This window comes from Ceratotherium simum, chromosome 16 (assembly GCF_057802395.1).
Source record: "Ceratotherium simum simum isolate JZ-2026a chromosome 16, ASM5780239v1, whole genome shotgun sequence".
Taxonomy (NCBI): Eukaryota; Metazoa; Chordata; class Mammalia; order Perissodactyla; family Rhinocerotidae; genus Ceratotherium; species Ceratotherium simum.
In genome coordinates this window covers 3,462,353-3,488,997 of record NC_141915.1, presented here as the reverse complement: position 1 = coordinate 3,488,997, position 26,645 = coordinate 3,462,353, and the positions used below count along the sequence as shown (strand labels likewise).

At 44.8% G+C, this 26,645-nt stretch overlaps 2 protein-coding genes across 8 annotated transcripts in view; one reads left to right on the top strand and one right to left on the bottom strand.

Annotated features, from left to right (window-relative positions):
- ALDH3A2 (aldehyde dehydrogenase 3 family member A2) lies at positions 1 to 24,861 on the top strand. 5 transcript variants are annotated; one of them, XM_087440398.1, is made up of 12 exons: positions 1 to 155; positions 1,045 to 1,206; positions 2,613 to 2,844; positions 3,606 to 3,691; positions 5,770 to 5,978; positions 7,187 to 7,304; positions 9,259 to 9,400; positions 11,498 to 11,664; positions 13,174 to 13,273; positions 16,117 to 16,352; positions 17,280 to 17,348; positions 19,259 to 24,861. In XM_087440398.1, exons 2-12 carry the CDS (start codon positions 1,054 to 1,056, stop codon positions 19,271 to 19,273), a joined length of 1,527 nt encoding a protein of 508 aa, XP_087296524.1. In that variant the 5' UTR covers positions 1 to 155; positions 1,045 to 1,053; the 3' UTR covers positions 19,274 to 24,861. The 5 variants fall into 5 exon arrangements, with proteins under 5 accessions (XP_087296524.1, XP_087296527.1, XP_087296525.1 ...); XM_087440401.1 differs by lacking the exon at positions 1 to 155 and adding an exon at positions 901 to 970; XM_087440399.1 differs by lacking the exon at positions 1 to 155 and adding an exon at positions 922 to 938.
- Positions 20,391 to 26,645, bottom strand: part of SLC47A2 (solute carrier family 47 member 2) — a 24,809-nt gene continuing 18,554 nt past the window's right edge. For all 3 annotated transcript variants that reach the window (XM_004433032.3, XM_087440402.1, XM_087440403.1), the window contains 4 exons: positions 23,731 to 23,863; positions 23,558 to 23,652; positions 21,544 to 21,649; positions 20,391 to 20,611 (listed from right to left, as the gene is read on the bottom strand). In XM_004433032.3, coding sequence (XP_004433089.1) covers positions 20,391 to 20,611; positions 21,544 to 21,649; positions 23,558 to 23,652; positions 23,731 to 23,863 — 555 coding nt within the window. The remainder of the gene's footprint in view (positions 20,612 to 21,543; positions 21,650 to 23,557; positions 23,653 to 23,730; positions 23,864 to 26,645) is intronic.

Sequence of the window (26,645 nt, the reverse complement as noted above, 5' to 3'; positions counted from 1 at the left end):
GAAGGCTCAGGAAGGTAAAAAGAAAACCAGAAGCGTGCAAGGTGATGGAAAACAAGCGAAGGCTGTGTCCCCGGAAGATGGCAACGATCAGCTGTGCCAACTGTTGCTGCAAGACAAGACGCGAGAATTACCTCACTGGATGTGGCAACTAGGAGGTAGGGAGGACAGTCTGAGGCGAGTGGTTCCCCCTTTGGAGGAGTTCGGCTGCAGAGCGAAGCAGAAGAACGCGGTGGTAGCTAGCGGGTGATATGCAGCGCGGGGAGAACGTCCTCTACCGGACGGGCTCCGATGACGAGGGGACTCTGCTGGTAATGACCGCCGGGCGAGCACGGGAGCTCAAGTCCCGGCTGCCCGCCCTCGGGGACCAGCCTTGGGGAAACTCCTGAATCCGTGCGCGCCGCCCGCAGTCCCGGCCGGTGCCGGCGAGGGAGGGCGCCGGCCGGGGGCCGCGGACGACGCGGGGCGGTGTGCGGGCCTCGGGGCCGCAGCGCTGAGGCGGCGCGGGCCGCCGGCGCCCTCCCTCCGCAGACGAGAGAGGCCCGGCCCACAACGCCCTCCGTCCATCCTGCCACAAGACAGCCACAAAATGGAGGAGGGAAGCAAAACCCCTCTCGAGAGCGTCTCTGCGCGGGGGCCGCTTCCTGCCTCGCCCGGTTCTCGTCAGCGCCCGGCCGCTCCCCCCGGCGCCTCGCCCCACTTCCCCCGGACTCCTCGCACCCCGTCCTGGAGCCCCTGGGACTGCTGTCCCCTCCAGTCCGGCACGCCCGCACCCCAACACCCCACCCTGCGCCCAGAGCTCGGGGGTCGGGCGGGGCCGGCGCCCGGCTGCGGAGGTCACGTGGCCCGCGCCGGCCAGTAGGCGCGCGGCTCGGGGACGAGCCCAGCCCCGCCGGGCGGCGGTCGGTCAGTCGGCTTTGGCGGCTCAAGCGAACGCGGAGGTGCGGAGCCGGCGGGCCTGTCGGGCAACGAGGTGCGGCCGCGCGTCTCTCCGGCCCCGCACGCCCCTGCTGCCGCGGCGCCTCGTGACTTCCCCTTTCTCTTCAGGACAAGGCCATGGAGCGCGAAGTCCAGCGGGTTCGCGATGCGTTCCTGTCCGGCCGGTCGCGACCCCTGAGGTTCCGGCTGCAGCAGCTCGAGGCCCTGCGCAGGATGGTGCAGGAGCGCGAGAAGGACATCCTGGCAGCTGTCGCCGCCGACCTGTGCAAGGTAGGCGCGCGGCGGGAGCGGGGGACACCCGCCTCCTGCTGTCCCACCGCTGACCGCAGTCCGCCTGAGCGTCTGCATTTTTGAATTTATTTTTGATTACGCGAGCACTGTGGGAGTATTAGCTCCAGTAGTACAGATAAAGCAAAAATTTCCTCGGCCTTGCCCGATCCTCCTACCTTGCTTAGAGCCAGCCCTTGTTGCGCGTTTGCAGACACATGGCAGTGCGTGTGTCTTCTGGCCTCTGTTGTTCTTTTGTGAATTGTTTTTTCTAATCTTGCCTGTTTTTCTGTTGCATTTATGGTCCTTTTCCTAACTATTTGTAGGAATTCTTTGTATATTCTGTATTTCGGTAATTTGTCAGTTTAATATATTGGGGATCTTTTTCTCCCGGTCTATTTCTTGTCATTTAACTTTGTTTATGGTTTCTTCTGTAGACAGAGGTTTTTTGGTTGTCGTTGTTGCTCTCAAATTTTCCTCCATGACTTCGTGTTTTAGGCCAATGCTCCTCAAACTGCCGAATCACCTTGAGATCTTGTTAAAATGCAAATTACGGTCCAGTAGGTCCGGGAGGGGGTCTGAGATTCTAAGTTTCTAACGAGCTCCCAGGTGGTACCTTGCTGCCTGTTTTGGAACCACGCTTTGAGTAGCAAGGTTTTGGGTAGTGTTTAGGGTGTAAATATATGCCCCTATATTTTCTAATAATGTTATCATTTTGTTTTTACTTTTTATTTTCATTCCAGGGGTAACAAGGCCTTGCTCTGGCTTTGAGAGTCTCATTTCCCTCAATCAAAGATTATTTTGAGGGGTAGAAAAAACAGTAACTATAAACTTTCCTTTATAGTACTTTTGGTGGAGAGAGGCTGTGATATCAAATAAACAAGGTGGGATAATTAAGATTTCAAAGAGTCTGAATCATTCCTTCTACAAGCATCACATATTTGTGTGAGTATGTGTATATATAGGATTATTAAAGAAATACAATAAGTTCCTTTCCCTTGAGAGTTTCAAATTTGGTTGCGAAACAAGAAAAAAAGTCAGTATAGTTATAAACCAGTGTATTAAGGGTGAAATATTAAGACACAGGTGAAAAGCATAATTGCTATGGTTTATAAAGTGTGATCAAGGTAGGCTATTATTAATCAGGGAAGTCTTCCTGAAAGAGGTGATATTTAAGCCTGGTTTTAAATGGCTTGGATCATTAAAGAAGGATTTAGAGGGATTGACTATATTAGGGAGTTAGCAGGTCCTTATTGAGGGGTTGGAGGGTGCAAAAGGAATCTGAAAGGCAAACCAGCTAGTCTGATAATGCCAGTGGTCACTGCAGGTGTTGCTGGCCTGAAGTTTTTGACCTTCAGGGCCGAGTGTGTTATACTCATGCAAGGTTAACTGTGATTCTCTTATAACAGAGTGAACTCAATGCATACAGTCAGGAAGTCCTTTCCGTTCTTGGGGAAGTTGATCTCGCGCTGGAGAAGCTTCCTGAATGGGTTACTGCTAAACCAGTTGAGAAGAACCTGCTCACCATGCTGGATGAGGCCTACATTCAGCCAGAGCCACTGGGAGTTGTCCTGATTATCGGAGCTTGGAACTACCCCTTTGTTGTCACCATTCAGCCTCTGATAGGAGCCATCGCTGCAGGTCTGATGTCAGCTCATGTCTTTATACCTTTTTAGAGGGACTTATTTTCTCATACTGGTAGTAAATTAAGGATAGTGGCTGATTAAATACATTTGCTTTGGTGGTTTGCTCGATACACCAGTAGTGTATTGAGAATTTATAAATATTATTTTTTTAAATGGCCTCCAGAGGAGATTTGCATGGTGTCTGTTTCTTGAAGTACCTGGGGAATGAACCTGCAGGGATATAAAGGCGTGAGTCAGCAGGCCCAGGTGTTTGGAGTCAGGCGTCCATATTCTGATACGGTTTCAGTAGCTGGCTCTGGCCTTGGATGAACGATTTGAGTCTGTCTGACCAGTTTCTTCATTCACTTAAGGTCTATGGGAATAATGGTAGCTTGGGTATATAGCAAATGCCAAGAGATTACTTTCTCACTTCTGCAGGATCCAGATCAACAGCTTTATGTTGACAAGCTTGTTTGCCAGTAATTCCAGGGAAAACAGGAAAATCCAAGGGTAGAGTGGGAGAAAAGTGAGAGAAAGCTGGAGGAGTGGGCGAGGCTGATGGAGCCTATTGTCAGTGACCTGAAGATGAGAACTAATGAGTAAGCATTTGAGAAGGAAAAAGTGAGACTAGCTCTTATGCTCACGAGAAAGAGCAGAATTAAGAGCTACAGAAATAATTGGAGTAGTTAGTCTGTATTCCCCACATGAACACATTTTGGTAGGTATTAAAGTTACTCAAGTATTCAATGAAGCTGTCCTGCTTTTTGCTTTGTTTAGGAAATGCTGCGATTATTAAGCCTTCTGAACTAAGTGAAAATACAGCCAAGATGTTGGCTAAGCTCCTCCCTCAGTATTTAGACCAGGTAAGAATGTCTTGACTCATTTTCAACACATCTCTTTATTATGGGGAGCGCACATTTGATCTTCCTACTAGTACATGTCATTGATGGCTGGGGATCTGTTTGCACTTTCCTTAAGCGTCTAGTAACTGGCTTAATAAAAGAAGTTCCAAAATGAACTGTGGCATGGCTCAGCTATTGTAGTTGCCCAATATATTTAGGCCCATGGCTTCATTGGCACCCCTGCTATTTACAGATCCTTTTCTGCCATTTGGCGTTTTGAATTAACCTTTGTTTTATCTAACATGATTTTAGGTGTATTCATTTAGTGAATTATTTAGTGAGGGACCGCTGCTGTGCTGGGTGCTGATAATCTCTTTGTCTTAATGGGATATGGCTATATAAGAACACTTCTGCAGGGCCAGCCTTATGGCCTGCTGCTTACGTTTGGCACGCACCGTGGTCAGCGGCCATGCTGTGGCAGCAACCCACATACAAAATACAGGAAGATTGGCACAGATGTTAGCTCAGGGCAAATTTTCCTCAGCCAAAAAAAAAAAGAAGAAGAAGAAAGAACACTTCTGCTTTTAAAATGGGCAAGTTTTGTGGCATTAAAACTACAGAAAGATAATGGCCTCCTGAACCAGAGTATGGATCCTCCGGTGTTAAAGTGCTGGCATTTATGAGTATCAAAAGCTGAATAAAGAAAATGATCTCCTCAATCATGGAGTGGTTCATCTCTCTGTTCAAATTGGAGGTTCTCGTGCCCTCCTAGAGAGGAAGTTTATGATGCCGTCATGAAATTGGGACTGCTTAGTTCTACGTGGAATTGCTTCAGGGAGGAGTTCTCATTTAGCTTTCATTGAAAGGCAACTTTAAAATATCATACCTGGAGTTGTACACGTTAAAATAGCCCAGAGGCCAACTCCAGCTCTTAGAATAATATTGTTCTATTATCACTGCTACAGCAGTGCGCAGAACAATTTTGTTCTAAGAGCTGTGGTTATCCAGTTCAGAAGGATGATGAAGATAGTGAGATGTCATGGATTGAGTAGTATTTGGAACCAGAAGATAGAGGTCGAAAGTCCATTCTTCACTATCTGACTCTGTCCGGATGGGGAAATAATGCCCACCCTGCCTCACTTACCTTGTTGGGGGACCAATCACATATGCTCTGTAGATTAACCCTTTTGCAAGTTAAAACTCGAAACATTTGTTGGGCACTTGAGCTATGAAATGAGTGAGAACTAGTTAGATTTCCTAATTAGCAGGAGATCAAGTGGAAACATGAGGTCCACAAGCCAGCTTTTATTTCATGCCCACATCTCAGAATCTTGTGAACATCTCCTTCTATCTTCCTTCCTTGCCATCTGTTCTCTATCATTGCTTTTCATGCTGTTAGTATCCAGGGTGTTCTCTCTTTCATAATAGCTGTTGATAATAGCACAGTGCACATAAGGGCTCCATCCAAATCTCTGTGACTTCTCTCCAGTAACAGGTGAGGAAAGTGAGGCTCAGAGATGTTCAGTAGCTTGCTAAAGGTCACATAAGCTAGTGACAGAGCCCAGATTTAGTCCAGATCTGACTTAAAAAGTGAGTGCTCTCGCCTGCTGTGCTTTGTATGCCGTTCATTCAGCAGACGTTTACTTGGTTCCTACCAGGGGCTAAGCCCTGCGCTGTGTTACGTAAAGAGAGAACGTTCAGGTTAAGACATTCAGCTGAGACCTGTCTTGTAGTCATTGACAGCAGCCACTTTCTCACCAACATCATCAACTTGCACAGCCCCTATCTCATGCATTTCTCTGGTCAAATTCAGCCATTTGCTCCCTCCTCTTTTGTGTCTTCACGGCTGTTGAGCTCATGTGGAAAACACTGGACTCTGGTCGGTTCCGCTGTCGGTCGTTGGTTCTCAGACGCCTTGAGACTCTGTTCTCCCCATGTCCTCTGACAGCTTCCCCTTCCAACCCTACAATGGCTGGTCTCTATCTTTTCCTGGTTTTACTGGGTTTTATGTGTTTTTGTTGAAGAAATTGCTCGTGTTAGACAATAGGATTAATTTGCACTTGCACAAACATGCAAGTGTTCGTTTTTCTTTCTTTAAGGACCTGTATGTTGTTATTAATGGTGGTGTTGAGGAAACCACGGAGCTTCTGAAGCAGCGATTTGACCACATTCTCTACACGGGAAATACTGCAGTGGGAAAAATAGTCATGGAAGCTGCTGCCAAGCATCTGACCCCTGTGACTCTTGAACTGGGAGGGAAGAGTCCGTGTTACATTGACAAAGATTGTGACCTGGACGTCGCCTGCAGGTGAGACTGGCTGTCTAGTTGTCGGAGGTTTTCTCAGCACAGTCGAGACTTTCCCTGACAGGTTGCTGTATCCTCTTTGCACTGGTGGAACCCTATGCGTCATAGCTCTGAGAGATATCGTTAAGCTTTGGTGGTTGATGTCCTCAGGAGTAACAGAATTCTTTCACAGACTGTCTCTTTGTGCCACTGTCAGAAGAGATAAGCAGTAGGTGTTGACATCACATGATTGTCCTTAGGAGTTACGAACAAGTTCTTTCTGTTATCAAGATTATAGATCTGGCATGAAATTTTACTATTCTGCTGGTAGATTATCCAGGAAGTAGGTAATCCAAAGGAGTAGTGTGTGTGCCTAATAAAATATTTAAATTCCCAACAGAAAGAGTATTATGTTGCTCTCTTAACTGAGTTCCTTTGTTGACAGAACCAGTATTACTCAACTTTTAACTTAGAATAGAATCTTACATCTGGGAACTAGAAAAGGAAAGGTTTTCTCAGGTTCTCTCTGCTAAATCAAGTTTAGCTACCAGGAAGTGCCAAAACTCAGGATTGACTGTGAGCTCGGGGTGGTGTGGCTTTCTCTCCTCTGCAGAGATGGGGGCGAGGAGGAGGGTAGGGAGTTAGGCCGGGCTCCAGGTTGACTTCGAAAGTAAAGTCTACTTGCCAGAACATAAAACCCTCAGTTAGTAGAATGTTCAGGTCTCAGACTGATCCATACATGGGCACAGCTTTGCAAAATGGGGAGGGGGTCCACATAGAAGAGGGTGGTCTCAGAGGCCGGCTGTTGTTCTGCTTTATTACCTGAACATCTTGCCAGCAGGACCTAAAGCCACAGCCAGAGGTGGAGTCTGTATGAGCTCCTGTCATCCTGGGTGTCCCTTCAGCTGGAGCGGGAGGAGGAAGAGGGTATTGGGAGGCTGTTTCTCTCTTCCTGCAGCAGACAATGGCTTCACTGCTTATAAAGTACTATTTCCCATGAGCTGGCATGAGAATTTCCCTGCTCCGTAGAATATTCCACATCAGTGGAAAATGTATTCTCAGTTGCAACCAACTGAATTAGAGATGAGTTTTTAAACCATTTTTATTTTTTATAAAGATTACCAAGTAAATATGAATACATGCTAGTTCTAAAACATTCAAACAACACAGAAATGTGTAACAAATTAATAGTAGACTGAACTCTATGGCTCTTCTGGGTTTTTTCCCCTCAGACGCATAACCTGGGGGAAGTACATGAATTGCGGTCAAACCTGCATTGCTCCCGACTACATCCTCTGTGAACCATCCCTCCAGAATCAAATCGTGCAGAAGATTAAGGAAACCGTGAAGGTTTGTGTTTAACATATATGATTCTATAGGTTTCATTAAGATATGGAGTCAAATCAACTGCAGGCAGCATCCCTATTCCCTCCTCCCCCCAGGAAAATTCCAAAGGTCTCTATGACAGAACTAACTTATTGGCTAATTAAAAATGCTCTGTGCACCTTTCACAGAATGTCTGCTGGGAGCAAGGTTAGCTTGGTGTTAAACACACTTAAACTGTCTAGTTGATTCGTTGATGAAACAACTGGTTAGTTATGGCGCATCCTTTAAAAAAAATTAAGTCTTTTTTGGTTTTGAGAGAATGTTGCCAATCCTTTGAAATGCAGTCAGAGGCCCTTTGGCATATTGGCCGTTGCTGATTAAGGTTATCAGTTCTTGTGTATGGAGAGAGTTTGGGAAGTCCAACAGTTTGGAGGAGTTGATTAAATACCTATTTATAGTGTCCTCTTGACGTGGTTATCAATCTTTTAGGGTATTTAAGGATGTGTAGCAAGGGAATCAAGGAAGGCTGCATGGTAGTGTCCTTAGCTAAGCCTGGAAGAAATGTAGGATTTAGATTGGAAGAAAGGAATGGGATGAACCAGTGTGACTGAGTTCACTGGTGGGAGAGGGTCACTAAGTCCCCTGGGTGGAAGAAATTATTGAAATAATCATTGTTCACTCAACAGGTGCTAATTGAGCACAGAAAGGATCAAGAACACCAGAGAGTGACATAAGTGATCAGAGAATGGCAATGGTATCCCAGGAAGTTTAGGGAAACGTAGTGCTCCAGGGTGGGTAACTGGGCATTAGGTGCTGAGGGACTTGATGTGGGAATTGGACATTAGTGATGGGGCTGAAGATGGAGCCAGACAAGGAGAACATGAAAGGACGATTGGCCAGACTCAGGGAATATAGGACGGCAGAGAGGGGGTTAAAGATACCTGTGAGACTGACGGTACTTTGGAATTGAAGTTGTGCTTAGTTGAGTTGGTGATGAACTTAATTTCAAAGCAATAAAAGCTCCTCTGCCTTCCTTTGAGGCGTTTATAGTCTTAACACAGTGGTTCTCAACTGAAGTTCCCTAGGGAGCCATTTAAGAAAACTTTCCAGTCCTCACCTCCAAAGACTGTGATTCAGTTGGTTTGGGGTCTCCAGGTGATTCTAAGGTGCAACCAGCATTGAAAACCACTGTTGGTGACTCCAGGGTTTGGGCCCAGGAACTTGCATTTCAACAAGCCACCTGGGTGATTTTACCGCCCAGACTTGAGGCTACTTGTGGAGGGTGGGTGAACAATGCTCGTTTTGATTTGAGAGTAAATGAAGAGCTTTCACAAGGCTTTGAGGTGATGCAGTAATTCAGTAATTATACATATGTTTTACATAATAGTTATTGATTATGTGATTTTTGAGGTTCTTTTACCTTGGTTCATTTACCAAAACTGTATTTTGATCCTTTGAGTGGTTTCCCTGTTATCTGTAACTAGTGGACTACCAGTCCAGAGAAGATAATAAAGCAATGAAATAGCGCAACAGCTCAGCGAACGTTTTCTGTAGAGGGCTGGATGGTAAATATCATAGACTTTGCAGGCCGCAGGGTCTCTGTTGCAGCTAAGCAGTTCATTGCAGAAGGAGGGCAGCCACAGCTGACGCTTAAACGAGGGGTGGCCCTGAAACAGGGCAAGACCTACCCCTACACTTCCTCCCGCATTCACCGCTGGGAGGCCCACAGGGAGACTGCAGGAGAGCCATATGAACCCCTGAAAACAAGGAGGATGCGAGATCTGTGTATGTGCTTCAATTCTTGTCCTTGACCCGCCCAAAAGCTTAAACTTACCGCTATTATACTCTACCAAAGTACTTGGGGGTTGGAGTGTGATGATATAAAACCAGATTGATTTTTTGGGCATGAGTGGATTTTGTACTTATTAAAGAAATTGAAATATGAATCTTATGTGACACATACTATTGTTTTAAATAGGAATTTTATGGAGAAAATGTCAAAGAATCTCCTGATTATGAAAGGATAATCAATCTTCGTCATTTTAAGAGGATACTAAGTTTGCTTGAAGGACAAAAGATAGCTTTTGGTGGAGAGACCGATGAAGCCACACGCTACATAGGTAATTGAAATTCACCTTTTCCTATGGGGAGATGGCAATTTGACAGTTTTTGTTGACACTATTTACTGACACTAAGTAAACTATAACAGAGCTTCCTCAACTTAGGATGGAGTTATATCTCAATAAACCCATCGTAAGTGGAAGATACCGTAACTCGAAAATGCGTTTAATACGCCTAACCTACTGAGCGTCGTAGCTTTGCCTAACCTACGTTAAACGTGCTCAGAACACTTACATTAGCCTGCAGTTGGGCAAAATCATCTAACCCAAAGCCTATTTTATAATAAAGTATGAATATCTCATATAATTTATTGACTCCTGTACTGATAGTGAAAAACAGAATTGTCTGTGGGTACAGATGGTTGTCAGTGTATCAGTTCACTGTCGTGATCCGGGGCTGACTGGGAGCTGCGGCTCACTGCCGCTGCCCCGCATCACGAGAGAGCATCGTACCGAATACCGCCAGCCTGAGAAAAGAGCAGCATTTGAAATTCAAAGTATGGTTTCTACTGAATGCTTCTCTAGATATATAGTGTTTAATAAATACTGCTTTCTGATATACTGCTTTTGTTATCAACTATTTAAAGATGATTTTATACATATATACACACACGTTTAATAATACCACCTGTGTTATACTAGTATTTTGTATTTACACATATTTTATGTAATTTTTTTTCTTCCTAACATCCCTAAAAAGCAGAATAGAACTTTATGTAATTATTTCTAATTTATGGCTAGAAAAATGGCACAAAGAAGGAAATAGCTTAGTCACAATTTCACAGCTAGCTGATGGCAATACTGTTCCCAGAAATGATGTTTTGATCTATCGTGCTTTACCTTATCATTTACTTGCTTTTTGTGTTTTTTATTCTTTGCCATGATTATATATTACTTTTGAATTTTAAACACATTTTTCTAAAATAACATATAAGGTGACAGAAGAATTACACATTTAGTTGGCAAAAAAGCTGCCCCAACTACCTTTACTTATCCCCTCTTATGCTGCACATCACAAAAAAGCCCAACTTAAAAAAAAACAAAACTTAAAGGACTTACACAATCAGGAAAAACGTATTCTCTCGTAATGAGCAGTCCCGAGGCGCTTCCAGCCTGTTAACTCACTGGCTCAGTAATACCCTCAGAAATCCCTGATTCTTTCAACTTTCTGTTCTCCCACCCTCAGCTTGTTGACTGCCCACTTCTAGGCTAATCATTGGTCTCTCGTAGTTCAGATTGGTTAGGAACTTGCCCCTGACTGGGAGTCAGGGTCACCTTACCTGAACACATGGCTATGCAGAGGAGGGTGCATATCGGTTCTCTGACCTAGGGAAGCAGTGGGCAGCAGATTAGGGGTAGCACTTATGTACCCCTGGAGTGTGCTGGAAAGAACCATCCTCTGCCATGTGGTCAGGTTAACTAACCTAGTAGGAAACTAAGGGTAAAGGAAAAGAGCAAACTTGTTATTGTCAGGAGTCTTCTCTTTTAGGTGATGATCCAGCTTGTTTACAGGGTCTTTTTGGGTACCCCTAACTGGTGACTTACTTGGCGTGGATGCTGGGACACTGTAAAGCTTCTTCAGTGTCCACATTGCCCTCTTTTCTTATGCCCCTTCCCCATAGTGGATGGAACACTGAACTGAGGGTTAGGGAAGCTTGACCGTTTAAGTACATTTTCTTAATCAGTCTAATGGAGTGGAAGTAAAAGTCAGTAAGATAATATGTAAGAAAGCACTTGAATTAAGAAGTGTTGATTTGATCCACAGAGGGGCTGTCTACACTTCCAGAAAGACATAAACATAACCTCCTGTTATCAATTTGTATGTGAATATGGCTGTGAACAGAGTGAAATAGGAATAGGATATATCCAAGTGTATATCTGTCTCTTGGTTTGCACAAGGATCCCTTGATTGACATGCTTGGAGACATTTAATTTGTACAATTCATCTGCATACTCAGGACTTTTTTTTCAATAGATAATGCTTGGGTGGGAGTAGGAAAGGGATGGATAGGTGACCCAGTGGAACCAATGTAAGATGAGAGTTTTGCACTTCTGATTTCTACCTGAGCATTTTCATTTTGCTTATTACCTTTTCAGCCCCAACAATACTTACTGATGTTGATCCTGAAACCAAAGTGATGCAAGAAGAAATTTTCGGACCCATTCTTCCAATAGTGCCTGTGAAGAATGCAGAGGAAGCCATAAAATTCATAAACGAACGTGAAAAGCCCTTGGCTTTCTATGTATTTTCTCATAACGATAAGGTAAACTCTACAGAGAACAGCTCACTACCATTAAGTCACTGTTGTAAATCTTGTTCCTTCTTTGCTGTAAAGCGAATGATGATTTATTTTTGTGTAACACCAGAGAACACCAAGTGAGGCGGTACTTATATATTACTGTCTTGGGTAATGAGGCCCTGGGGTTATTGCTGTTACCTTTCCCATACTCCCTGGGGTTAGAGCCGAGTCTTCAGGGGTGAGTGTCACAAATTTTTTGACTGACAAGCACCTCCCGTACCATTGGAAAACTTTTATGTACCAACGGTAGAAGCTTTTCCAACATCACTCCACTGGGCGTTCCTGTGTAAGAGCCTTCCCCCCTCACCCAGATGGCAGTCACGGCCACTCAGGTGGGGCTGTGGGCCAGAGATCTCGGGCACTGTCATGGAAATGGTTGTGATATCTTGGACCTCAGTTTCTCTAGTTACATTACTTTGTTGTTAAAGCAGTGGAACCATACCAGTCAGGAGAGCACGTTGCACCACATCATACCAGATTGCGCGGCTCTGCCACTTTCTGCACGGCATGGTTCTTTCGAGTTGACTGGCTGCTGCTAAGGGACAGTGGCCTCAAGGTGGGCAAGTAGGTTCAGGAGCCCTCTGAAGAAAAGGGAAAACATGGGGCCGGTCAAGATCTGAGGAGCCCTCAAACTAAATGTTTTCTGGAGAGCCTCTGATGGTAACGTATAGGTAGTCGTGGCGGCTGCTAGAGCTTGCAGTGCTGTGGAGATACAGCTCTGAAGCGAGACCAGACGTGGGCTTAGTAAATAATGGGTTACTAACCAACAGTGGTCTGCATTTAAATGACCATAAGTAATGTGGTGGACGGGAACCCTGAAGCCTAAAGTCTACTGGCCAGGGCACAGGTCGGTGGAGAGCACTTCCAGTGGTTGAGTCACCTGCTATAACCACAGTCCACTGTGACTCTCGCTGGGAATACCTCTCAAGGGCTTGTTGGCAGCCAGGCGGAGTGACAGTTACCAGTCAGGTGTCATTGTGCCTGTTGAGGTCTTAGACCAACCATTTATTTCGTCAAAAATAGGATGCTAAATCTGAAATCTTAAATATTTTTTGCATTGAAATCTTAAATATTTAGTTTCATAAAAACTAAACGATATCTATTAATCATACGCTATAATTGAGAGCCGAGATGGAGAAATATTAACAATTTTTAAAAACTGGAACATGGACGGAACTTCCCTTATGAAAAAAAGGCTTTTGCTGCCATTTGGGGTAGTCCAGCTCTAGGTGGAGACTGAGTAAACAGGACCAGTTCGTTGCTGCCTCCTTCACAGCACCAGATATGCGTCTGAGAACTTAGATACTGATCACGTTTGCTGAATTGAACACTTTAGGTTGTCTGTGTGTTTGGCACGATGTCCCCGGACTCGAATGGTGGTGCCGACACTCAAAGCTGGGCTGTTCGTCCCCACGGCACACAGCCCGGCTGCCGGTGGTGCTGCTGACTTGGAGCCTTTGTTCTGTTCCTCAGCTCATCAAATGGATGATTGACGGGACGTCCAGCGGCGGTGTCACAGCTAACGACGTCATTATGCACTTCACACTCACCTCTTTACCCTTCGGAGGAGTGGGTGAGTATTCCTCTCTCCTGTTCATAGCAGGTATTTCAAAGGCCCCACCATTTCATGAATCATGTGGTTGTCCTCTCCTGAGAGAGGCCTTCCCTGGCCACTCAGTCTTCCTGCCACCCCGCCAGGCCCTCTGCTAAGGGGTTAATCTCTGTCCTGTCACTCATTTTCCATCCTAAGTAGCACTTATCACAATCTGTAATTATTTTGTTCTGTTCATTTGTTTATTTGTTTATTGTCTTTCTCCCAGATTAGAGTATTTTTTGGCCAAAAATCACGTCTCAAATTCATTGATTAAGGTCCTTCTGTCTTTGTTTCAAGTGAGGTAGTGAATGACAGGTTCAGGATGCCAGGAGCAGACAGCAGTCCAAGGTTTTCTCCTGTCCCTCAGAGTAGCATTAAGTAGTACTCGGTTCCCACCTGCGTTGCTCCCCAGCGTTCTGTGCCGGGAGCGGCCTCTCCTTGAAATGTTACGCTGTTTGAGAGGAGCGAGAGACTCCCCATGTTCTAGAGAGGATGGGCAGAAAGAAATTCACTCTCAGTGAAGCTCTGTGGATACAGCCTGGTCTGGTGCTCCGTTTGGGCTGTGACCTGCCTCCCTCTTTTACACCTGAGATGATTGACTCAACTTTTTATTTTTCCTTCGAGACCTAGGTGGTAGGCTTCTCTATTATCTAATAGAGATATTAAAAAATAGTGAATGTGTAAAAATTCTCATAGCAAAAAGCAAACAATAAAGCCATTGTCTTAAAAGTTCCTGCTTTATTCTCTCCCTCTGTAATAGCATAAATAAATTACTCCATAGGAATGAAACAGCCCGGTTTTGCAGGAACTTATTCCTGATTAAGACAAGCTTGTTCCATGGCCAAGAAACCCTGGCCTGCTTCCCATGATTGCCACATGTCCCTTTACATATCCCTTTCTAGGGTGTAAACACATTGCCACCACCCAGCACAGTGCCTGGCATGTGTGAGGCCAGGCGGGGAGAGGCCAATACTGTGGGATCCAGACGGGAGCTGGTGGTAGCTCGGACTAGGATGGTGGCAGGGGAGCTGGTGGAAAGGGAGTGGATATTTTAGGGGGTCAAGCAGCAGGATTTGCTGATGGATTGTGAATGTGTTGCCTGGGGAGAGATGGTGAATGAAAGAAAGGATGGTTCGTGGGATTTGGGCTAGAGTTACTACTGTAGTTTCACTGCCCAAATTCTTAAAAGATTGGATTAGACTCTGCTATCTCTGGTTCCTCAGTACCCCACAGGATCCTGGCTCCCACCCGACAGCTGCAGCGGGAGTGACGTCACTGGTGCCTCCTAAAAGCAAACCTGGTGACTTGGGTTCAGTCCCTATCTTGCTTGATGAGGTAGCATTTGGCATCATTGACCATACGCTCTTCTTTATAACAAAACAGACCTTTTTCTCCCTAAATGCAAAAGGGATACAGACTTTTAAAGAAACTTGGAAGAGATAGAAGAGCCCAAAGAATAAAAATTTAATTACCTATAACCACACTATTTAAAGATAACCTCTGGTGTATGTCCTTAAAATTTTTTCCTTGCATAAATGCACACACATATACATAAATGCATGAATATTTTATTCAAAAATGGTATCCTATTGTATATTGTTTTCTACCCTGTATGTGACAACATAGTGTGACATTTTCCCATGTCAGTATGCTTGCATGTCATGATTTTAGTAACTGCATACTGTTCCATCATAAGAATGCAGCATTATTTGCTTAACTAATTCCTGGGTAATAGGTTTTTGTGATTTCAAATTTGTTGGTATTATGATTCTAATATATTTTTGTGCAATTTCTGCTTATTTCCTTAGGAAAAATGTCTAGAAGTATAATAGCTGTGTTAAAAGGGCTTACACTATTTTTTCAAAATGAAATGGTTTTTTCAAATTCTAAAATATAGGCTTTTTGGGAAAAAAGGGCAAAAACAAACAAAACACTACAGAAAATTAAAAGGAAAAATGTAGTAATCTCCCAGGCATAAACACTATTAATATTTTGGCATATAGTTTAGATTTTCCTTTAAAAATACATATCTTTTGATACATATTGCCAAATTTCCCTTCAGTTCCAGCTGTCACCAAAATGACACACCAGCAGTCTTGCCCCAGTTAACTGCTTCCTGAACCCCCATCGCCCATGCCTTAGGCTACAGTGCCTTATACGTGCATCAGCCTAGCACACATGGTAGATTAGAGAAATGAAAACTCGCAGAGCATGGCTTTTTAAGAGGGCAGAGATTTACACTTGCTTATTATCACCCAGCTGCATGACCCTGCCATTCTGGTCCTTGTTACTTTCTAGGAGCTCAGAGGACACAAGTGGGTGAGTAGGGCTGTGGATCAGTGAAGCCCCAGGGAATGGCAGGAAAAGAGCACACATAGCACTTAGCGTCAGACGATCTGGCGTCACATTCTGGCTTTAGATTTTTCACCTTGGGCAGGTACCTGACTCTGCTAAGCTTCCTTTCCCTCTCTGGAATTGGGGGTGGGGATACTTTACACAGTGGGGCAGTGGTGAGAATTAACTTAGAGAATGCATTTAAACACTTAGCACAGTCCCTGCCGTCGGTGGGAGCCACTACCCCAGAGAGCTGCAAATCTTTGCCCTGCTTTGGAAAGCGTCCTGATTGAAAGGGAGATTCGCCTTGCGGGGAACGCTGGGAAGAATTTCCTGAAAATTCAGAGCCACTTGCGCTGGCCTAGAAGTTAAATGGGGGCGTCCCGGGCAGCAGGGCGTACTCTGGATTTTCTCCGCCAGTGTGTAGACAGAGAAGTAGCTTGTGTCACCTACAGTGGAGCCTGTTTTGCCTGTTTCCTTTATTCCAGGTTCGAGTGGGATGGGAGTTTATCACGGAAAACACAGTTTTGATACTTTTTCTCATCAACGTCCCTGTTTATTAAAAAGTTTAAAGAGAGAAGGTGTTAACAAACTCAGATACCCTCCCAACAGCCAGTCAAAGGTGGACTGGGCCAAATTTTTCCTCTTGAAAAAGTTCAACAAAGGAAAACTCAGTCTCCTGTTCCTCGCTTTCCTTGGCATTGTGGTGGCTCTGCTTGTCAAGGTAAGTCCCCATACCTCCTGAGGTGCCAGTCCTTCTGGTCCTGATTGATGGCTGCCAGGTGCATTTCTCTTCTCTTGGGAGCGCCTCTAATTTTATAAATCAACTCTCTCTTATATTAACTTCTAGAGTCTAAGGGTTGGCAAACTGCAGCCTGCCAGCTAGCCGCCTGTTTTTATAAATGACGTCTCACTGGGGCGCAGCCGCACTCCTTGCGTACTGATTGTCTCTGGCTGCTTTTGTGCTACAACAGCAGAGTTGAGTTGGTTGCAACAGCGACTTTATGGTCCATCAAGCCTAAATTATGACAGGAAAAATTTGCCAACCTCTGGTCTGAGTGTTTAAAACACTATAGAACTTGCTTGCAGAATTCTGAGCTCTCAAACCCTCTGATCCTTTTGCTGTTGGTGTTTCAGTTTTGTTCTTGACTATGCATGAAATCAGCATGCCATGGAGATGGAGGAGAGAATTCTGTGGTGGACGATAGGGGTGGTGAACCAACTTTGGTGAAGGAAGCTTGAATGTTTTTCCTCCAAAGTTGTCTACTATATAAAGTTTGTCTTTGATGATTAGTTATTATAGACATGGCCCTGCTAAGAGGCCCTCGTGACAGCTGGCTTCCCAAGGCAGTTTGTGTATCTTGGGTGAAGGAGAAAATCCAAGATAATGAAAGTTAAGATGCAACAGGGGAAGGCGACTGTGTTCTTGGAGCTCTCAGCCAGCCAACTGAGGAAATATATTGAAAATATTGACAACATCCATGAAGAATAGGTTTGGAAGAGAGGCAAGATTCAAGCATTTAATGGAAATAGCTGTGTTTATATCTGTATTTTGTTTAAAATTTGAAAGGGGGTTGGCTCATCTTAAGTATCACAGCTTTGGAGGAATTAGAGATATCAGTCGCATTTGAAATCATTTGGGTTTTCTCAGAAATACCAAGCTGTGCTGAGGAGAAAGGCCCTGTTGATTTGTCTGGCAGTTCACAGACTGTGTTGTCCGGTAAGCAGTAATGAACAGCAGTTTTCAGAACCCAGTTCTGTCTGTTAAGAGTGAGGTAGGAACTCCTTGTTTTCTTTCTATATGTAAAGTGGGCCAGGTTGGGGTATGTTTTCTTTTAGTTGTTTGTTTTTCTGTAATTGGAGGTTTAGGGGTTATTAAAAAAAGAATATTTAACTTATTTGTTTCCAGACATTTTGGGCCTTGGCCCAGAGTATCAGAGTGTTAAAACTTAACTTATCCACAATTTTAAAAGGGTGAGGGTGGGTTGCTGGAATCTTAAAACATGTGTAGAGGTAATGGCCTAGCTGGGTCTAGGTGAAGCATCCATTATTTCCAGAAAAAGGATAGACACACACACACCTCCTTCCTCTTCCCCATCTGTTCAGCTCTCCTGGAGGAAGTGCCAGCTGACCAATTTGGCCTATGGTCACCATTTAGATACTGAACTCTATGTTTCATAATTTGAGAACAATCTTCCAAAGACCTCTGAGTCACTTTTTTTGTGAGTTGTTTTGGTTTTTAAAAAAAGTTTGACTTTAGAATTCATGGTAGCCAACTTAGTGAATCAAAGCATAGTGTGCAATTTAGGTGCTTTCTGTTCTCATTTCTGCATCTTCCTGAGGTGTGCTTGGGTCTCTGGTCAGTATCTGCCTATCTTGTTCTTTTCCCAAGAGGGTTTGGCAGACAAGCCTTTCTCTGTTAGGGTCTAGAGAAGCAGCAGTGTATAAAAACATTTAGCTGGAAACAAGAAAATGTGGCTTTGATTCCTGGCTCTGAGATGGATTGAATTATGACTTTGGGCAGGGCCTTTTCCAAGCTCGTCCTTAGACCTCAGCCTGCTCGTCTGTGGAATGAGGGAGAAGGCACCAGTGAGTTCCTAGGTCTCTTTCACCTCTACCTCTCAGCTCTGTTCCTGTGAGCTGATGTGTTAGTTGTTCACATTGTTTTCAGGTTGGATCCACTGTGAGACTAGGTAAAGATTTGGTTTTCTTCTTCTGTTTGCTGCTTCTCTGCTCTTCTGTCTGAGCTTTTATTCTCTTTTTATCAAATCACCTTTTATTTTAAATAAATGACTCTGAGCCCATATTGTGTATTTATTTGAGTCCTTATTAAACATTTTTTCTGAAATTGCTTTTCTGCACCTGACAGTTATTTTGTTATGTGCTTGAGCTTGATATTATTAATTTACTTTACTAGAATTAGAATGGATTTGGAACATTTTTAAAAGGGAAATTGAAAGCAGTGATTATCAATCTAAAAGGAGCAGGTCAGAATCTCAGAGTGAGGAGGAGTTTTCTATATGCATTTAACAATATCTATGTATGTACACAGAAAGTTCTAGTAAAGCTTGATATGGGCTTCAGAAAGCATTTTAGGGGTTATGGGTTTAAAAAGTTGAGGAATAGTAAAGATTAAAATTGATCAATGTCATTAGGCCTTTGAAAATTAGATATGACGTTTGAACCTTGAGGTTACACAGCAGTTCTTCAGCCTCAGTACGTATGGATTCAATTCAGTATGACTTTGGAATTTTAGGAACAAAATTGTTGATCAGTTTTCAGATTTCATGTAGAGACTTCAGCTTCCTACTCACAGTGCTAGGACAGTAAATGAGTATTTTCAGCTCCTGTCTCTATTCTGATGTTGTCTCGTTGATATTGGACAGAATACCACCTCCATCACCACCTACCTGGTTATTGTTGTTTTTGGGGAGGGCATAATTGTTTATCCTCAGCCCAAACCACACTTAGATTTCTTAGGAATACATGGGCCTTTTTTATATAGTGCATTTAGAGTCTCTTAAGACAGGAGGTGTGTGTTAGAGTCTTGATGTTGAGCTCATGCTCCAGGGCTGGTTGGGTGGGTTTTAAACCAGCAGAGTAACCTAGATCCCTTTCTTCTCTCTCCAGGCTGGCTACTACTGAAGAATGATCCTGTTCAACCTCCTAGTTGCCTCTACTGAATTGTTCCTCTATTAAATAGTTAATGAACCAGTCATTTTAAAACCTACCAAAATAGTAAGAAAATATACCATATCAAACCTAAAATACACCATAATCAAACCTAAAAATCATTGCCACTCAGCATGGCCAGAGAAGCGGTGCGTTGGTGCATGCCCGGGATCTGAGCCGGGGCCGCCAACAGCGGAGCGCGCACTTAACCGCTAAGCCACGGGGCCGGCCCTATAGCTATTGGTGTTGAAAGGACTGTGGCAGTGGAGGCCAGACTGCCCTCGGCTTGTGATGGTGGTGTGTGGCCTAAGTCAGCATGGAGCCTGAAAGTGCTCACCAGTCCCAGGCCTCAGAGGAAAGCATCCTCACCTTTGGATCAGCTTCGAGTTAGTCCTGAGGCTGTGTGGCCAACCAGTCTGGGTTTTGCTGCCCTTGTTTACAGCATATCACTACTGTAAGAGCAAGTGTTTCTCAAGGTCTGGGTTAAGTGAAAATGCTGATGGACTGAAAGGATTGGAGGAAAGGCAGTGAAGGGTCTGTGGGCAGTCACCATTCCCTCGTCCAGATTTCACAGCACCTGTATCTGCAGGGGCCGTGTCGGGCAGGGAGCTGATGGGAGTCGCAGTAAACTGGGCTGTCCGGACAGGGCCGGCTGGGCCCCTTTTCAGAGCTTCACAAAGGCTTTGTGCACAGATCTGGGCAGCAGACTCTGCCTAGGAAGTACATAATTTTTAATGTGACAGTGGTTTTGCTGTTTTGTTTTGGTTTGAGATCTCCAGTTTGAAGCCATTTACATTATTGAATAATAGTAGCGATCCCAGGATTCTCACTCTCCCAGTCGGCTGATGTCTTCTAAAGAGCAGTCCAGGTCAAAGAAGAGAAAGCCGATGTGACCGTGGCAGAACTGTCAGTCTGCACAATTCAGACCCCTCATGTCACACGGAGTACTGGCCGAAGGCCTTTTTGTGAGGAGTGATCCAAAGTGTCCACCTGCACTGGATCCCATTGGTGCTTCTGTAGGGTGGGCCCGTGTGTGGGTGTGTGGTGGGATGGCCACTCTTGGCTTCCTTTCTGTCTCCAAGGTGCTTTGCTAGTGCCTGGTGGTGAGGACGCTGATGATGAGCCCCGCTGTCAGCGTGGCTGACACTGCCCCCAGAGCAGCCCCACGGCGAATGGCCAGCTGTTTCACTGACAGGCTGCTCGCAGGAGCTGAAAGGGTATGAGCTGCTTCCGGAGTCCTGAAGAGGTCTAAATGGCACCCAGGCCTTGAGTACGTTGTCAGGGTAATGCCAGGGGAGCTGCCCGTAGCCACTGCAGAAGCAAACAGGAGCAAACTCAGCTGTGCTGGGGGCTGGGGTGGGAAGAGCTTTGGCCTTGGAATCAGGAGGCCTAGCTGCATTTGTTACACTGTGTGCCTGGTTCATTGACCTCTGCACCTTACAATAGAAAATGCCCATACAATTGAAACGTGCCGGCCTTATCTACTCCATAGCAGGACCAGAGGAGGGAATTATGTGGGAAAGCATCGTAGACTGTGAATTTGATGTATAGATAAAGCTACTACTAAGGTGAGATGAGGCATGTACCTTTCGGACCCTGTCCTTGGGATGACATATGACATCAGATGTACCTTTCAGTAGGCCTTCAGAGCACATATTAAATGCTCAGTCAATCGTGCCTTACCGGATTCCCTCGAGAATTGAAGCTCCCAGAGTTTTAGTCACCTGGCTCACTGCAGCATCAGTCAGGCATAGCCCAGGACAAGGTGAGATCACTGAGATAACTAAGGGCCTGCACTCAGCACCAAGCCGGGGCAAGAGGCATCTGAGCTGAGGCCATCACTTCATCATATAAACATTGGGTATAAATCAGAGGTGCCTGTCTGATGGGGTGCAGAGAGGTAGACAGGGCAAGTGCCCCCACCCCAGTTGGTCAAGCCAAGCTGACCTGCCCAGAGTGACAGCTCTAGACCAGACCTAAACTGTCAACCTTGCTTCCTCATCTGAGAATGGGATACGGCTGACTGCCTCACAAGGCTAAGGATGTGAAGTACTTAGTGCAGGCCTCTTAAATAATGGATACTAGTGTTGACTTCCTGGCATGTAGAATATTTTCATGCTGAGAGGAAGAAAGGTAGCTTGGGCTTGCATGGTTCTGAATTGCATAGACACACAGGGCAGCCAGGAGCCATGTGCCACTGGCATTTGTGTGTGTACCCAGCAGAAGCACCCTGACAGCATCACCTGAAGATACAACAGCTTCTTCAGGCCCAAGTCTGGGGGCTGTGCCCGCAGTGTTCTCCGTGCTCTCAGCGCTCTGCTGCTGCTGCACCCCGGCGTGTTTTTGAGCCTAAAAGAGAGAGAGCTCGCCTGGTCAGCCCCCCAACCCTCTCGTTCACCACTGGCTCCATCTATGCCCAGCCTTTAAAACATTGCAAGCTATATGGACAGCTAATCTTCACAAAAGAGCTAAGAACATACAATGGAGAAAGGAAAGTCTCTTCAATAAATGGTGCTGGGAAAACTGGACAGACACATGCAAAAGAATGAAAGTAGACCATCTGCTTCCACCATACACAAAAATTAACTCAAAATGGATCAAAGACTTGAAGGTAAGATGTGAAACTATAAAACGCCTAGAAGGAAATATAGGCAGAACACTAACATTGGTCATAGAGGGATCTTTTCAAATTCCATGTCTACTTGGACAAGGGAAACAAAAAATCAACAAGTGGGACTTCATCAAACTAAAGAGCTTCTGCAAGGCAAAGGAAACCAGGATCAAAATGAAAAGACAACCCACAGCTGGGAGAAAATATTTGAAATCATATATCTGACAAGGGGTTAATCTCCATAATATTTATACGAAGAACTAACACAACTGAACAACAAAACAACCTGATCAAAAAATGGGCAGAGGATATGAACAGACATTTTTCCAAGGAAGATATACAGATGGCCAATAGACACATGGAAAGATGTTCAGCATCACTAATCATCAGGGAAATGCAAATCAAAACTATACTAGGCTATCACCTTACACCCGTTAGAATGGCTAAAATCACCAAGACAAAAAACCACAAATGTTGGAGAGGCTGTGGAGAAAAGGGAACCCTCATTCACTGCTGGCAGGAATGCAAACTGGTGCAGCCTCTATGGAAAACAGTATGGAGATTTGTCAAAAAATTAAAAATAGAAATACCTTATGATCCAGCTGTCCCACTTCTGGGTATTTATCCAAAGAACTTGAAATCAACAATCCAAAGAGGCTTATGCCTCTTTGTTCATTGCAGCATTATTCACTATAGCCAAGAAGTGGAAGCAACCCAAGTGTCCCTTGACTGATGATTGGATAAAGAAGATGTGATATATATACACAATGGAATACTACTCAGCCATTAAAAAAGACGAAATCATCCCAGTTACAACAACATGGATGGACCTGGAGGGTATTATGTTAAGTAAAATAGCCCAGACAGAGAAAGACAAACACTGCACGATTTCACTCATAAGTGGAAGATAAACTAACACGGACAGAGAGAACAGTTTGGTGGTTACCAGGGGGAAGGGGGCTGGGGCTGGGCACAGGGGGTGAAGGGACGCATTTATATGGTGACTGACATAATATACAACTGAAATCTCACAGTTATAAACTTATGACATCAATTAAAAAAATATGTTATTAAAAGGTAAAAAAGAAACATTGCAAGCTGAAGCAGAACATATTCATAGTTTTGGGGGAGCTTTAAAGTGGTGGTGTTTTAAATGTATATTTATCCATTTTAGATGTTAAGATGACCTGATCCACGCATGAAGGCAAAACCATACCCTGCTAGGATTCGGCTCTTTGACAGAACATTCCCCTCTGTGCTCTGCCTTCAGACTGAGCTGTGCCTTTGCAGGCTGCCGTGTTTCAAGCGTTCGTCCAAGAGGATGGTGGACAGAGGGATGGTTTTCTCTCTTCCAGAGTCACGCCACGCTCTTGGGGCCTCATCTGGGTTTAGACTGGTGGGACTGAGCTCTTTGCTTTTGTTCAGTTTTCAGCCGTTGGGGCTGGCTAAGGAAGGTTTCGGTGTGTTTCTCTGCTGCTTATACTGGCACTGTCTGGCCCAATGACAGTGACAGGAGCAGATGTGGAGGCTGAGGTGGCCCCTCTGTGACTCCTTACCCCCGGCTTATACCATGGATCACTGCTGCTGAGGCCATCCCTGGGCATTTCTGGGGAGCAGTTGCTCCAGGCCAGGGGCTGCTGACTCACCTCCTCTGCAGCCAGCTTCCAGTCCATCCGGGCAGTATAGATGACCAAGGCAGCAGCTGTCAGGAGGACACAGGCCAGCATGCCCAGCCAGAGGCCTGCAGGAGACAAATGACAATGGGGGAGAGTGTCCAAGGACCACCCAGGCCTCTCCCGACTTGTCCTCACACACATACCCATGATTCTCATTCTGACCACAAAGGTCAGAATGATGCCCAGCGGGAGGCCGACAACGTAATTCATGACCGCGTTCACAATGGCTCCGAAGGCCTGCTTGCCGGTTCCTCTCAGGACTCCACCATAGGCACACTGGGAGGCAGGAAGAGGCGAGAGGTCACTAATTAGGAGATTGAGGGCAGCTCTCATGCAACGGGCACTTTTCTAAGCAGTTTACATTGCACGGCCTCATTTAACTCTCTCAACCCTGGGACGAGTGTTCTTATCCCCCTTTCTTCCGTGAGGAGGCCGAGTCAGAGAGGTCAAGTCACTTGCCCAGTGTTACACAAAAGTAGCTATGTTTTGAACACAACTCCAGAGCCCCATCTTCACCTCCTGTCTATCATTGCCTCACTAGAAAGTACAGGTAAGACAGGTGACCAAAACCAGCTGATCTGGGACATTGGACTAACTTCATAGGGAGATGTGCTGTGCTGGTTTCCTATTGCTGCTGTAGCAAATTACCGCCAACTTGGTAGCTTAAAACAAGACACGTTTATTATTTTATAGTTCTGGAGATTAGAAGTCCAAAATGGGTCTCATTGCACTAAAGTCAGGGCTGGTTCCTTTTGGAGGCCCCCGGGGAGAATCGTTCTTTGCCTTTTCCGGCCGCGGGAGGCTGCCTGCATTCCTTGGCTCGTGGCCCCCAGGTAGCAATGGCGTCACTCCAACCTCTGCTTCTGTCGTCACGTCTTCTCTGACTCCTGCCTCTCTGTCTCACGTATCAGGACCCTTGTGATTACACTGGGCCATCTGGGTAATCTCCCCATCTCATCCCATCTGCAAAGTCCCTTTTGCCATATAACATTCACAGATCTGGGGTTTAGAACATGGGTATCTTTAGGGACCATTATTTGCCTACTACACGTGGCGAGTGAAGGTGTCATCTTGTTCCCTACGAGACAGGCAGCCCTTGCCCGCTGCTGTCACTGTAATTCTCACAGATGAGAATTGTTCTGGAGAATGTGTACTCTGCTTTCTTTTACTAGTCTCATCCTCCCAATGTGATCCCAGATCTAATGAACTAAAGAATTACGGGCACAGCTCACGCTCAGTCAGCACAATCTATCAATAGATATTTGGTTATTCTATTTTGTTAATATGAGGGATGTGGAGTATTTTGTGGTTTGCTTTTACACATTTGAGCAAAGAGGTAATGCATTGGGGATAGGAGATGTGTGCCTCTTGAACTTTGAAATGTGGTGTGCACATTTCTCATTATTATATATCATGACAGAATATGATCTTTTTTGGCTAAAAAAGACTTCCCAAATTATGCTTGATGTGCTCTGGACCAGTACTTCTCAACCCAGGGGTGGTTTTGCCCTCCAGGGGACATTCAGCAATGTCTGGAGACAGTTTTATGTTGTCACAACTGGGGAATTCTGCTGGCATCTAGTGGGTAGAATCCAGCGATGCTGCTAAACATCCTACAAGGCACAAGACAGCCCCCGCAGCAAAGAATTTTCCATCCTAAAAGGTCAGTAGTGCTGAGGTTGAGAAGCCCTGATTTAGAGCATTGGGAATTAAAGTGGCAATTTCAGTGGCAGGCACACAGGAAGGGCCAGTGGCTCTGCTAGCCTGAGGTTGTGGATAGACCAGCGGACTAGACAGAGATTTAACAGGGAGCTCCATGAGATGAAACAGCTGGGGGAGGGGGGTGCTCGATAAGTTCTCCATGCATCCCAGGTTGACCAGAGGCTGTGCGCACATGTAGCAGAGACCAGAGCAGGCCCAAGCCTCCTACACATCCTGGACAGTGAAGCCTATGCACACGGGCAGAAAAGATACAAGAGGACCCAGAAGAAAGTAAAAGTTGGGGCAGCCTTGAAAACAGCCTGTACTTCAAATGAGCTCCAAGCCTACACTCAGAACTTTCAGCAGAGAATGGAAGACTTACCAGCCGTCAGAAGAGTTTGAACACGACACAACTTACAAAGAAAGAATTGGCTGAACACTGAGCTATGCAGACATAGGGGTGACCCGTAGGAAGCTAAGCTTAAAAATAAAAATAAGAAAAAATAAATAAACTGAGCAGAGAGATCAGCAGCTAGAGGTTGTGCAGGAGGCAGGACTCACAGAATTAGTCCAGGCAGATTACTAAACAAAAAAAACAATCCTTGGGGAAAGGTTAAATGCAACATTCTCTGGGATAGATCTATGTTAGGCCACAAAACAAGTCTCAATACATTTAAAAAGATTTAATTCATACAAAATATGTTCGCTGACCACAACAGAATTAAATAGAGAAGCCTATCAGAAAGAAATCTGGGAACATCCCAAATATTTGGAAATTAAACAACCACATTTCTAAATCCATGGGTCAAAGAATATATCAGAAGAGAAATTTTAAAATCTTTTGACCTGAATGAAAAGTAAAACAACATATCAAAATTTATTAGGTCCAGTACTTAGAGGGAAATGTATTGCTTTAAATGCCTAGATCAGAAAAAAAGGTCTCAAATCAATAACCTAATACTCTACTCCAGGAAACTAGTAAAGAGAGCAAACTATACCTAAATAAAGCAGAAAGATAGGAATAATAAAGATTAGAGCGGAAGTCATTGAAATAGACAACAGACGAACAACAGAGAAAATCAATGAAACCAAAAATTCTAGTTCTTTGATAAGATTCACAAAATTGACACACACCAATGATTTGACCTTGGTAAATAAGACCAAGAAAATAGAAAAGTGAAAATACAAATTACCAAAATCAGGAATGAAAGAAGGGACATTACTACTGACCATAAAGAAAAGGATTACAAGGCAATGTTGTGAGCAACTTCATGCCAAAGAATTAGACAATTTATTTGAAGTGAATACATTCCTAGAAAGACACAAATTACTAAAACTAATCAATAAAAAATAGAAA

What these genes read in the sequence shown, in the direction of transcription:
- ALDH3A2 (XM_087440398.1), top strand. Translation starts at nt 1,054, where the DNA reads ATGGAGCGCGAAGTCCAGCGGGTTCGCGATGCGTTCCTGTCCGGCCGG. An exon ending in TCGCCGCCGACCTGTGCAAG is followed by an intron (nt 1,207 to 2,612) that starts GTAGGCGCGCGG and finishes CTCTTATAACAG; the next exon opens with AGTGAACTCAATGCATACAG. An exon ending in TTTACCCTTCGGAGGAGTGG is followed by an intron (nt 13,274 to 16,116) that starts GTGAGTATTCCT and finishes CCTTTATTCCAG; the next exon opens with GTTCGAGTGGGATGGGAGTT.